This window comes from Ranitomeya variabilis, chromosome 1 (assembly GCF_051348905.1).
Source record: "Ranitomeya variabilis isolate aRanVar5 chromosome 1, aRanVar5.hap1, whole genome shotgun sequence".
In the NCBI taxonomy this organism is placed as follows: Eukaryota; Metazoa; Chordata; class Amphibia; order Anura; family Dendrobatidae; genus Ranitomeya; species Ranitomeya variabilis.
In genome coordinates this window covers 219034348-219047385 of record NC_135232.1, presented here as the reverse complement: position 1 = coordinate 219047385, position 13038 = coordinate 219034348, and the positions used below count along the sequence as shown (strand labels likewise).

The 13038-nt window shown below is 43.7% G+C and overlaps 1 protein-coding gene across 2 annotated transcripts in view; it reads right to left on the bottom strand.

Moving 5' to 3' along the window:
• Positions 1-419: 419 nt before the first annotated feature.
• Positions 420-13038, bottom strand: part of ACAD10 (acyl-CoA dehydrogenase family member 10) — a 121011-nt gene continuing 108392 nt past the window's right edge. For both annotated transcript variants that reach the window (XM_077292735.1, XM_077292741.1), the window contains exon 21: positions 420-1323. In XM_077292735.1, coding sequence (XP_077148850.1) covers positions 1189-1323 — 135 coding nt within the window. In that variant the 3' untranslated portion in view covers positions 420-1188. The remainder of the gene's footprint in view (positions 1324-13038) is intronic.

The window sequence follows — 13038 nt, the reverse complement described above, 5'->3', positions numbered from 1 at the left end:
ATTTTGTTTTGCAAAAAAATGTAGTTTTACCTCAATAAAAAGAAGCAAAAAGTGTTATGAATCATTATTGTATCCTGGTCAGACGCCACTCACTCAGCCAAACCAGATCTCCACTTTGCACTGACGAGGGGCAGTACCCCAAAACACCATGTCTGCAAATTGAGATTCTGGTTTGGCTTTTATCCTAAATCATGTCACAAGGCTCGTTAAAGGGTCGACATTGACTGTTAGGATTGCTACCTCCAATAGGTGGCACTAGAGTTCTAGTTCTCTTCCTCTCTGAAGAGTCCATGCATATTTCCCAGAGGAGCATTGCGGCTTTAAGTCTCCTCATCTCGACATGCTTAACATGTCACTCTCCGCAAGGAGAAACGATACTTCTTGGATCCTGAATAATAAACTAAGAAATATATATTTTTGCATTTTTATTGCATTTTTAGTATCACAACTAATAGTTATTCAATGTAATAATAATTATTACATAATTATGTATAACAATTATTCAATCCAAAGAGCAACATAGAAAAATCCATGGTTAAAACTACACACAAGTGCACATTTAAGAGTGTAGGTTTTTTTTCTTAGGCACTTAATGATACTCAGAAATAAAGGCAACAGGGTCAGAATTTAGAAACCAACATCAATACATGTTCTTATGTACGGTATGTAGGTATTTAATTGCTTAATTTTAGTCATATAGCCTTCAAAATGTATTTTTTCACAGTTTTTTTTAGGTTATGGTACTTTTTTGTGACTGATGGTGTTTTTATCCTGTATCATTAAGAGGTGCATTGCTAGAATAGTAAACATATGACTAATGAGGAATTCACATTTTCCCTAGTCATGGTCAGAATGCAGACTGATGCCCAGACTGTCCGCGGGTCTCGTGATCCGAACTCGAGAGCCTTATAGACATGTATGAAACTGTCAAGTTCCAGTCAGGAGACATGTGGACGATCTGTGCATCTCGGTCCATACTCGGCCCATGACACATAGATGCATTAATGCTGCATAAGTATAATAAAGGAGACAAGCTACAATAACAAAACAAAAAAAAGTAATTCTTTCTGATCAGTGTATATGTGCGTATCCTAACCCACAACCCAAATTTCAAGCAATTATTGTGGCGATTTTATTCCAAATGAATGAGACAAAAAGATTTTTCCAATTCACAGCTAAAGATAGGATCTAATGTTTTAGCTCTATTTTAGCCACAGCAGCTCTGTGAACTTCATCAGGTCCGTCGGCCAAGCGCAGGGCCCGTGCCCAGGCATGAAACTGAGCAAGTGGGTAATCACTGCTGAGTCCTGCAGCCCCGAAAGCCTAAGGGATGAATAAATTCATGGTAAATAAAAGTTATACAACCAAAGAAAATAATGCGCAAAATAAATATTTGGCAGTTCATACGACTTGCATAAGTGATACTAAAATTGTTGTTGGCAGCACTAATCCTTCTGTAGACAGAGAAGGCTCTGATGAAAATATGCAGACTGTATGGGTACTGAACAGTTGTACAGTTTGAATTGTACCATATAAAAGGGCTGTAAATGAGTGCCATTCAGGTTAATATATTGTCATTCTAATTCCAAAAACTGACCGTCACATCCAAACATAGAAGAAGTGTGAACAGGTGCTGAACCTAGAGTCACCAACTCGTATACAGTTAAATAAATAAGGCAGCACACTGCTGTGCCAAAACATGCAAACATGAAAATTGAACTGCATTACTGCATTAGAAATATGAAAAAATGAGAGCGTTTAGCACATAAATTGGCCAATTCATGTGTACCATGTGTACCTGATAGCCATATTAAGGCATCTCTCGTATACCAGGACCTAGACTTTCCTCGCTGAGAATAAATTATTAAAATTTATTTAACTGTATACGAGTTGGTGACTCTAGGTTCAGCACCTGTTCACACTTAGTCTATGTTTGGATGTGACGGTCAGTTTCATTAGCCTTCTGACTGAGTACTCCACCTCTTAGCCACAGGTGTTTTAATCGCAGCAGGACCATTACCCCTCCACAGAGAGGAAGATTTTAGTCTAAGAAGAGGTTTCACAGTAGGTTCCCATTCAGATGAAGATGTTTATTCTCAGCAAGGGAAGTTCACACATAAGAGGACTTGAATTATATTACAAAGACAGCTCATCTAAAAATGAAGATAAATTCTTGCAAGTGACGAGCGGACCCATGGATGTTCCGATCCGTCGGGTTCGGCAGAACATTAAAAAAAAAAAGTTTGGTTCACGGTACCCAAACCTGGACCCCATTTAAATCAATGGGGGCCTGAACATCCGGCGTTTCCTATCACGCTGTCATCTGCTGTGGTTCCCACGCTGTGATACAGATGACAGCGTGTGAGCCAGCAGCTCTGACCGGGGGGTAAAAAGGTTACCGCAGGTCACAGGCGTCGGTCTCATGAGGGTACGATTCTCATAATCCTACACCTGGTCTCGCTGATTGAAGTGAGAGCAGGCGAGGCTGATAAGAGTATTTATTAGCCAGCGCAATAAATAAATTTAAAAAAAATAATGTGCTGTCGCTCTATTTTTGCCAATCAGCTCACGTAGACCTGATGAAGGCCCACAAGGCCAAGACGCGTTGTTTTTTATATCAGTTTTTATTGTCTATACAGTCTTTTATTACGTTTATTATTGCTGCAACATAGCTAATAAAATAATACCCAATCCATCATCAGAGATATATGGGTTTTTTGGTTATACAACCCTTTCTGTCAACAATGGGTTAAGGATCCTCAGAAGGAAGCTCCCTAAAATATCTTCCTAATTAATCAGCTCAAGTATAAGTTGACAGCTGCGGGCTGAAGCCCCCAGCTGTCAGCTATATATTGGCTGGTTATCAAAACTAGAGGGGTGCCACACCTTAAAAAAAAAAAAAAAAAGTGTCTTTCCTGAGAATATGAGCCCCAGCTGCCTGCTTTACCTTGGCTGGTTGTCAAAATGAGGGACCCCACTCTGTTTTTTGTTAATCATTTATTTCAATTTTCATCGACTATGAACTCCAGACACCTTTTGACGTCAGAGCTCGGGATTAAAGCGGAGTTCTCAGATTCAGCTCAGTGCCTCCTAGATTCACAGCTGGGCTGTTGCATCATGCCACCGCTCAGCCATGAATCCCGATGTAGCAGAGTTGGAGCACGTCGTGGGACATAAGAATTATGGTAGGACAAGTGAAGAATATGGTGTTTTATTATTTGTAATTTCACAGTAATAAATAGTTGAAAGAGGGTGGGGAGTGTTTCTTTAAATGAGTGTGCTTTATTTCACTTAAAGGACTTTACTCTGTGTTTTTATTACTTTTGATTACAGGGTTAGTAATGGGGGTTGACTTATAAACGCCTCTCCATTACTAACCTGTGGGCTTGATGACATTAAAAAGCTGACATCAACCCCACGAATATTACCCCACTTGCCATCCTCGCACCAGGGCAAGTGGAAAGAGCTGGGCAAAGCGCCAGAATTGGCGCATCTATGCGCCTTTTCTGGGGCAACTGCGGTATGCCGTTTTTAGCCTGTGGGGCCAATATCTATGGCCACTTTTCAGTCTGAGAAAATCAGCCCTCAGCTGTCTGCGTTAGCTTGGCTAGCAAAAATGGGGGGACCCCACGCCGTTTAAAAAAAAAAAAACATGGCGTGGGACCCCACTATTTTTCTTAACCAACCAATATAAAGCTCATAGCTGGGGGGCAGCTTTATTAGTGTTGATTAGCAAAAATAGAGGGACCGCACGTAATTTTTTTATTTACTGCACAGGTGCCAGCTGGTGCATACCCTCATCCGCCTCGCCTGCTCTCGCTGCTATAAGCAAGACCAGGTATAGGATGATGAGAGTAGTACTCTCATCAGCCAATGCTTTTGACTGGCCGTAACCTTTTTACCGCAGGTCACAGCTGGTGGCTCACGCAATGTCATCTGTGTGACAGAGTGGGAACCACAGCACTCTGTTTCTCCTGCTGACAGATGACAACGTGGGAAACGCCACATGTTTGGACTGCTGAACCCGAACAGTAACACGGACTTCAGGGAGAAGTTTGTGCACGGACACTAAGTGTTCAGTACGGACCCTGAACTTTACCCTTTGGGTTTGCCCATCCCTAATTCTTTCACCATAGTCAGTTAGCTTACATAAAGAACCCCTTAAGTTATGAGCAGTTTTATTTTAGCTTGTCTGAATCATGGACTATATTGCATTTTGTAGTTCAATTCAATTCTGTAACAAACAAAAAAGTTATTACAAACATAAGAGTGTCTCAAAATACCAATCCCTCTCTAAATAGATATATAGACATCATAGATCGTTGCCTTGGAACCTCCTCAACTGTACACAGCTGACCGCTACTGATTAAGAGCAACTGCCATCAATTCAGCCCAACCAAATCTCTATCTGACGTGATACATGAGGACATGAATGGAAAGTTTGTAATGTGATGCATTACACATACATTTTATTCCTGGTGATAACAGCTGTTTGCTGGAGGTTCCAGAAGTTCCACAAGCAGCAATCAGCTGATCCGTAAAAGGGTTTTCCCACAAACAAAAGCTCATTTTAAATCAATAGATCTTGGAACAATAATAATTTCCACAATTGGATGTGTTTACATTAAATGTTCCTGTGCTGAGATAATCTTATAAACTCGCGCCTGCTGTGTACTGTGTAATGCCTGTGTCTGACTGTACAGGAACATGGTCTGATCATACCACAGCTCCTGGGCAGGGGAAAAAAAAACAAAAAAGACTATACAAATAGCACAGCATGAGATCACATCTGATTCTTTTTGTGAGATAAAACATTTCACTGCCTGTTTTTTTTTTTTTTTAAATTCGTTTATTAATTCCATGATAAACAAATAATGCACACATTAGCATTTATCATCATCAATTATACCACCGGATACAAAGAATTACAGAATATCATCATATCCAGAACTTACAGGGATAATAAACTGTGCATACTAAATCACTAGCATCTATAAAATATCTACTATACAACTTTAACCATTAACAGTAAGTCGCCAAAAGGAAAAACAGTTGAATCCTACTCCACAAGCGATGTCCCAGAACCACAAGCCCACCCTCCCGTGCATGTATCTAGTCAGCGCAGACTACAGAGTATGATAAGAGGAATTCCATCTACCCCAGATTTTTTCGAATTTACCTGGGCATCCTCTATTTTGGTACAGTGTTCTTTCATATGGAACGACCGAGTTCACCAAATCGATCCAAACTCTGAGAGACGGGGAGGAACCACCCATCCACCTTAGTGCCAGTACCTTCCGTGCCAAGAAGAGCGTCTCTCTAAGGAAGATCCCAGTATAGTGATCCCAGGCCTCTGCATCCCACACCCCGAATAAGCAGGTCAATGGTTCAAGTGGAACAGGGATTGACAATAAAGATGTTAATAACGTCGTGACCTCATTCCAATATTGAGAAATTACCGGGCACCTCCAAATCATATGAATAAAATCTGCACCTTGTGCATGACATCGCAAGCAATCTGACGAATGGAGGCGACCCATTTTAAAGAGTTGCGTTGGGGTCAAATAGGTCTGATATACAATATACAGCTGGGTCATCCTGTTATTAACTGAAGGAGAGACTTTAGTTGAAGACTCTAGAATATCTTCCCATTCCTCTCCCATCGTATCGGGAAGAAGTCCCTCCCACTTCTTTTTAAGAGAGTTAATAGTAGACCCATCTCCTATGGATAACAGATATGTATATAAAGAGGAAATGAGTCCCTGAGGACCTTGTGAATTGAGAATGCCTATCAGAGGTAGAGATGAGATCGCTCGACCCGCACCTATATTTCGCATATACGATTGGAAAGCTGACCTTAGCTGTAAATAATGGAAGAATTGGGATCTTGGGATATTGTAGGTATCCCGCAATTGTTCGAAGGATACAAAAACCCCTTGGTCATGTACATTGCCCACCGAGAGAACACCGTATGAGATCCAGAACTCAGTAGATGGGTGATTCAGTAATTCTGGGAAATAACTATTATGCCATAGTGGCATTTCAGCTATTACATCTGCAAATGTGATAACTTTTTCTCGCCAGTCGAAGTAAAGGCAGCAAACGGGGAGCATTGACTTTCTCTGTTTCCAGAAATCCCAATGGGCAATCAATCCGGGCAGAGTGAAGTAAATGACTCGGAGTTAGGTAAAGAGTTATTAGGCATCCATTTGCTCAATGCCTTGGCCTGTCCGGCAAGATAGTACAGATAAAAGTCTGGTAAAGCCGCCCCACCCCCCCTTTTTGGTCTCTGTAGGGTAGATAATTTAAGTTTGGGTCTAGTCCGTCCCCATATAAAGGATGTGGTTAGGGAATTTAAATTTGCGAAGAAAGACTTGGGTATTGGCATGGCACTGTGTTGGAGATAATAGTTAAGTTTGGGGAGTAATATCATTTTAATTAAATTGATGCGGCCTGCAACAGAGAGGGGGAGTTTGCGCCAGGTTAGAAATTTAGATTTGACCAGGTCTAATAGTGGGTAAATGTTAAGTTGTAGGTCTAGCCGACTATATTGGGACATATGAATACCCAAATATTTGAAACTGGAGACTACAGGTAGCGACGAGAGATTTTCAAGACAGGGTATCGGAGCATGAGACAGAGGCATCAGGGCAGATTTGTCCCAATTTATATAGAGACCAGAGAATTTACTAAATTTGTCGATGGTCGTTATTACTTGCGGTAGCGTTTCTTCTATTTTATCCATAAATATAATCATGTCATCGGCATAAAGACCGATGGTATCCACACGATCCGCAATATTAATTCCCTTAATATCTATAGAAGACCTTATACGTATTGCCAAAGCTTCTATCGCGAGAGCAAAGAGAGCCGGGGATAGAGGACATCCTTGACGGGTTCCCCTGTGCAAAGTAAAAGAGTCAGAGATAGAGTTATTCACAATTACCCGTGCCCTAGGATTCCTATATAGCGTATCTATCCCTCTAATAAATTTGTCCCCAAAACCGTATTTCCGTAGGCATGCGGAGAGGAAAGGCCACTCAAGAGAGTCGAACGCTTTGGCTGTATCTAGTGACGCCAGTGCCCAGTTATTATCCAGTTCTAAAGAGCTATATTGAATCACTGATTGGACCCGTCTAATATTGATGGAGGTACTTTTCCCGGGCATAAAGCCAGTTTGATCTGGGTGTATAAGGTCTAGTATGATCATATTTAGTCTGGTGGCTAAGATTTTAGTGAAGATCTTATAATCTACATTCACCAATGATATGGGGCGATATGACCCACACTCCAGGGGGTCCTTTCCCTCGTTCTTAAGTACAATAATATTTGCATCGTAAAATGTTTCAGGCATAAGTTCTCCCTCCCATATACCTCGGAGCACCTTCAATAAAAGTGGTGCCAGATGGCTCCGATATTTTTTATAGAACTCAGCGGGAAACCCGTCAGGTCCAGGGGCCTTCCCGGTAGCCATGTCCACTATAGCATGTTCCACTTCCTCCAGAGTAAACTCAGCCTCCATAAAGGCCTGCTGGGTTGGACTCAGTGAGGGGAACGCTATGTCTGATAGATAGTCCACACACTCAGGGACCCCAAAACCACCGTCAGATTTGTACAATGACTTATAGTAATTACAAAAACATTGAGGAATCTCTTCAGTTGAGGATACCAACGAACCATCAGGAGCCCGCATCTGTAGTACTGTATTAGAGGTGTTATGTTGGCGTACTAAAAAGGCTAGAAGTGTACTGGCCTGATTCCCCAATTCAAAATAGGATTGACGAGTAAAAAATAATTTGCGCTTCGATTTAGTATCTATATGTTGGGTGTATAATCTTTGGGAGGTAAGCCATTCCACCCTGTTACCACTGGTCTGATTAGCCACATATGCAGCCTCCGAATCCCTCAGTCGCCGCTCCATCTCATCATCCTCCCCTGCCGTCACCCTTTTAATGTAGGAAATTGTGGAGGACAAACATCCCCTTAAGTATGTCTTTAGAGTGTCCCAAAACAGATTAAGATTCGAGGGGTCTGGATGAGTGGAGACAAAACAGCTCAACTGATCAACCGTTCTATCACTAGAGTCTATCAATTTCAACCAGAAGGGATTCAATTTCCAAGGTATATAGTTGTTTGGCTGGCCGTATTTAAATTTGAGAATGACTGGACTGTGATCTGATATTCCTCTATTACCATGTTCGATACTATCTGCCAGGTCACTAGATCCAAATATGTAATCTATGCGAGATAGAGACTGTCTAGTTGATGAATGACAGGTATATTCTTTTATTTCAGGGTGGCGTATCCTTCATAAATCTAACCATCCGCTACTGCTCATAAATAGCGCCAATTGAGAGAGGGATTGAGGTGGAGGATCCCCAGACGTCCCCCCGTCCAGTCTCAATCTGTCTTTAAAGTTATCCATGACTAAGTTAAAATCTCCCATACAAATAACACTAGCATTAGGATAATTTAGTGAGAAACCCATTGCCATGCGGAGAACCGATATACTAGCCGGGGGTGGGTTATAGACACATAGTATCACATATTCTCGCGTATTAATAAAAGCATGTACAAAAACAAAGCGACCTTCGGGATCACGTCGTGCTTCCCTAGCCTCCCACCTAACATTTCTATGTATCAACAGAGAGACCCCCCTGGAGTAACTAGTATGGAATGCGTGAAGGGACCACTGCACCCATGGCTTTTGTATACATTTAACTGTGTCTCTGGTCAGATGTGTCTCTACAAGGGTTACAATATGGGGATGATACCTTTTAATCTGAGAAAATACCTTGATTTTCTTACGGGGGGTCTTAATACCCCGTATATTCCACGTCATATATATAATTTCAGACCCCATGTCCACGCTTAAAAAAAAGCATAACATACATCGCAACCTGGGCAGGGATCAGGAACATCACGCAGAGCACAAAATTATCATTGGCGACTAGCAAACATATCAAACAATCAAAACTGGTGTTAAAACCCAAACAAAACAAAATTTGAACAGTGGAGGAGTATAATCTTACACTCCTATAGTCAGATAGAAAAAGGGATACCCTCACTGGAACCAGCGTCCGGTATTGTTGATAAGCTTAGCACCGATACGGAGAGCTCCAATTTGTGTTGCCATTAGGTAAGGAGAGCAACTTAGGAGTCCGGTACACTAGACCCCCTGTATGACCGCAACTATTCGGTTGCCTCCGCCGGATCAGTAAAGAACAGGGAGGAGCCTTCATGGACAATGCGGAGTCGAGCCGGATAAAGCATGGAGTAGATGATGTTCTTATCCCTGAGCTGCTTTTTAACTTCCACAAATCGGACTCGTTGCTTTTGAAGTTCCATGGAAAAGTCCGGGAAGATTGAAATAGTAGCGTTGTTGAATTTAATAGGGCTCTTCTGCCTCGCCAAGCGAAGAATCGCATCTCTGTCTCTGCAGTTGAGGAGACGCGCCAAGAAGGGCCGAGGTGGGGTTCCGGGGGGCAGAGGTCTCGTTGGGACCCGATGGGCCCTTTCCACGGAAAATGTTGAAGAGAATCCATCTCCCAGGGAGGTTCTAAGCCAATCCTCTAGAAATTGCTCAGGTTGCTGACCCTCCGAGCGTTCTGGTAGGCCAATAATGCGAATGTTATTATGGCGCAGTCTGTTTTCCAAGTCATCTGCCTTTTGCTTCCAGGCATTCACAGAGCCGGTGGCCTTTGAGAGCTTAGCCTCCATTGGGGTAATGGTGTCCTCTATCTGAGATACTCTTGTTTCAACCTCAGAGATACGCCCTCTCATAGCCTGCATATCATGTCGCAGGCGGCCCACTTCAGTATGTACGTCTTCTATTTTCTCAGTGAGAGAGGACCTGGTGAGGGATATAGCTTGCATCAATTGCTCAGATGCTTGCTTAAGAGTTAGTTCGCCTTGTTCCCCTTCCTCATTGCTGTCAGAAGGGCGATTTTTGCGTTGATTCTGCGAGGGGTTATTTCTGAGGGTACGTACATTGTCAGGGGCATCTTCTCTGGCATATTTCTTTAACTTTTCAGCAGCCCCTCCCCCTCCTTTAGAATGTTGCATGGCGGTTAATAGAAGATCCCCACAAAAGGATCACATTTGTGGTTATGGCAGTCTATTCTCCAATAGCAGGGCAGAGTCAGACACCAGGATATACCTCAAGGAGGCAGTCAGGCAGGGAATTACCAAGTATGTGTATGAGCAGCAGCTAAGAATTTATCCAGGCACCAAGTTCCAGAGCAGCCCACAGCCCCCACAGGCAAAGCAGCAGGGAGGGGGGATAATCCCTCCAGGGTTATGGCGCAGACAGGTGTTTATCTGATAAGGGGGGTGCAGGGCCCAATTTTCCAGGCCACACACCGCACCACCCCTCTATTATTGCAGGCTGTTGGCTCACTTCCTGAACCGCACCGCAGTTGTACTATAGCGCCGCTCTCCTTGCTGCTGGAGTGTGCGCTGTAATAATGGCTGCAGCCTTTCTAGGGACCGCCCACTGCCCGGACCCGGCACCTGTTCTTCTCTTCGGTGTTCCACAGCGTTCCCGCTGTGTGCAGATGTCCGCTCTGTCTCAGGGGAACGCACCCGGTCTCTGCCGCCGCCGGCGCTGTGTCCTTCCCGCCGGAGCCGCACTCAAAGATGGCCGCCGTAGCTCAGAGACTCCGCCGCCTATTCAGGCCGCTGCTGCCACCGGCGTCCTGGGGCTCCAAAGTCGCCGTTCAAGGGGGTCACCGGACTCCCGAGGTTCAAAGGCACCGCTCCAGCCGGTGCGGACTGCAAATCAGGGGGATTAATGGAAGGATTAGGACCAGGATATCGGGAGCCTCCAGAAGGTGCGTCCTCTCTCTCAGCTTACATAGCCACGCCCCCATTTCACTGCCTGTTTTTAAACAATGTTTTACTTCAAATTAAGAATTATTTGCTGAAATGTATGTATAGTCCCCCCTTGCCCGGGAGCTGTGATATCAGACCATGTCCCTGTACGGTCAGACAAAGCCATTACACAGTACACAGCAGGAGCACATTTATAAGATTATCTCAGCACAGGAACATTTTATTTAAACACATCCAATTGTGGAACTTATTATTATCCCAAGATATATTGATTAAAATTAACTTTTGTTTGTGGGGAAAACCTCTTTAAGGTTCACCTAAGAAAACCGGGATATGACTTTTACTTTGCAATGCAAATTGGCATCCTGATCCATTAAACAATAGTCATTTTGGAGGTCATCTAAAAAGATGAAAAAGAAGTAAGATAAAAAGGGAATTTTTGATAAAAAATCTCAAAGACGTCTAAAGCAGGGGTCTAGACTGTGAAGGCTTTTAGCTTAGTGTCCTCTTACAGACAGCAGCCCTTAGCCACTAAATTGTGTGTTCCCCCACTGTTATGAGCAAGTGGCCCCTCTCACCAGTTCCTGGATCATTTTGCCACCTGGCTTCCACACTTTCTCTCTTATGACACCCCCACCCTCATCATGGGTGATTTCAATATCCCAATTGCTTCTCCCCTCTCCCCATCTGCTTCTCACCTTTTATCTCTAACCTCCTCTTTCGGCCTCTCGCAGCATACTAACTCTCCAACACATGATGATGGAAACTCCCTTGATTTGGTCTTCTCCCGGCTTTGCTCACTGGATGATTTCACAAACTCCCCTCTCCCGCTCTCTGACCACAACCTTCTTTCATTCTCTATCAAGAACTGCCATCCCGGGGGCGCATGCGCGGACTTTAGCCGAGTCGGTTATGGCAGGCTGAGCTCCGCTTCCCAAATAGCCGCTAACACCCTATAAAGCGCCGAAATCTCAGCGAAAGATACAGGCGCGGCTGATACTCACCACCGAGAACTGTAAGGACGAATATGCCGAAGAAAGGAAGTGCGAACCAGGCAGCAAACCGCACTATAGAAGAGCTCCTCATGAATAGCAGCGTGGGCAAGATGGCCGCCGCAACAGCTTCTCCCTCTGCCTCACACGCAGCGGTGTCCGGCGGAACGATGACAGAGGACCCCAGCGTAGCAGGTGAAGCGATTGTCCCCACGGCAACGTTAATTAAAACTCTGCAGGAAACATTCCGCTCTGAACTAAAATCGGCAATGCATAATGTCACTACGCAATTGCAGGAAATACTGCAGCGCACATCTAGTCTGGAGGATAAAATGGAGGCTACGACTGAGGCCCTAGAAGAAGATCAAGAGACTATTAAAGCCCATGCTGAACGCATAACAGACTTAGAAATTAAATGTGAAGATTATGAGAACCGTTCTCGTAGAAGCAACATACGCATTAGAGGGCTCCCAGAATCCATAGTAGCCCTTAAAGATACAGCAGCTGTACTATTCAAAACGCTACTCCCAGACACAGATCCTGTACTACTTCATATCACAAGGATCCACAGAGCCTTGGGCAAGTTAAGAGCAGCAGAATTCCCCAGAGATGTTGTGCTTAAAATGCACTATGAGGAGTCAAGGGACCTAATTTTGGCTGCAACTAGAGAATTGACATCATTACCTGGACTACCGAATTCAGTGCGGTTATATGCGGACTTGTCTCCGGCCACGCTTACCAGGAGAAGGTCATTAAAACCAATTACCGCCGCATTACAGGCGATGCATGTTAAATATCGATGGGGATTCCCGTTCGCTTTATTATTTACCCACAATAATGAGTCGTTTGTATGTAGATCTCTGGAGGAGGGGAAAAAAACCCTTGAACGTGCTGGAATTCCTATTACGGAGGTCGTGCCACCCTTGCCACAGAGGAGAACACGTCCGCAGAGAGAGTGGGTTCAGATCCCTAGAACCAGGAGCCAGAACGCTCGGATCACCTGATCTTAGTACAAACTTGTATTGAAAAGACTTCTACACAAAGAGCCACGGATGCGTAATGTTGATGCACCAAACTAATATCTTGCACCTGCAGTTGTTTATTAGCAGCTTTAAATTGCTGAGGTTAGGTGTTGAGTATAGTTGCGAACCCTAAGCTGTATAAGACTTACCCTTTTAGCACACTATTGGACTGCCTTGCTGTTTTAACTTTT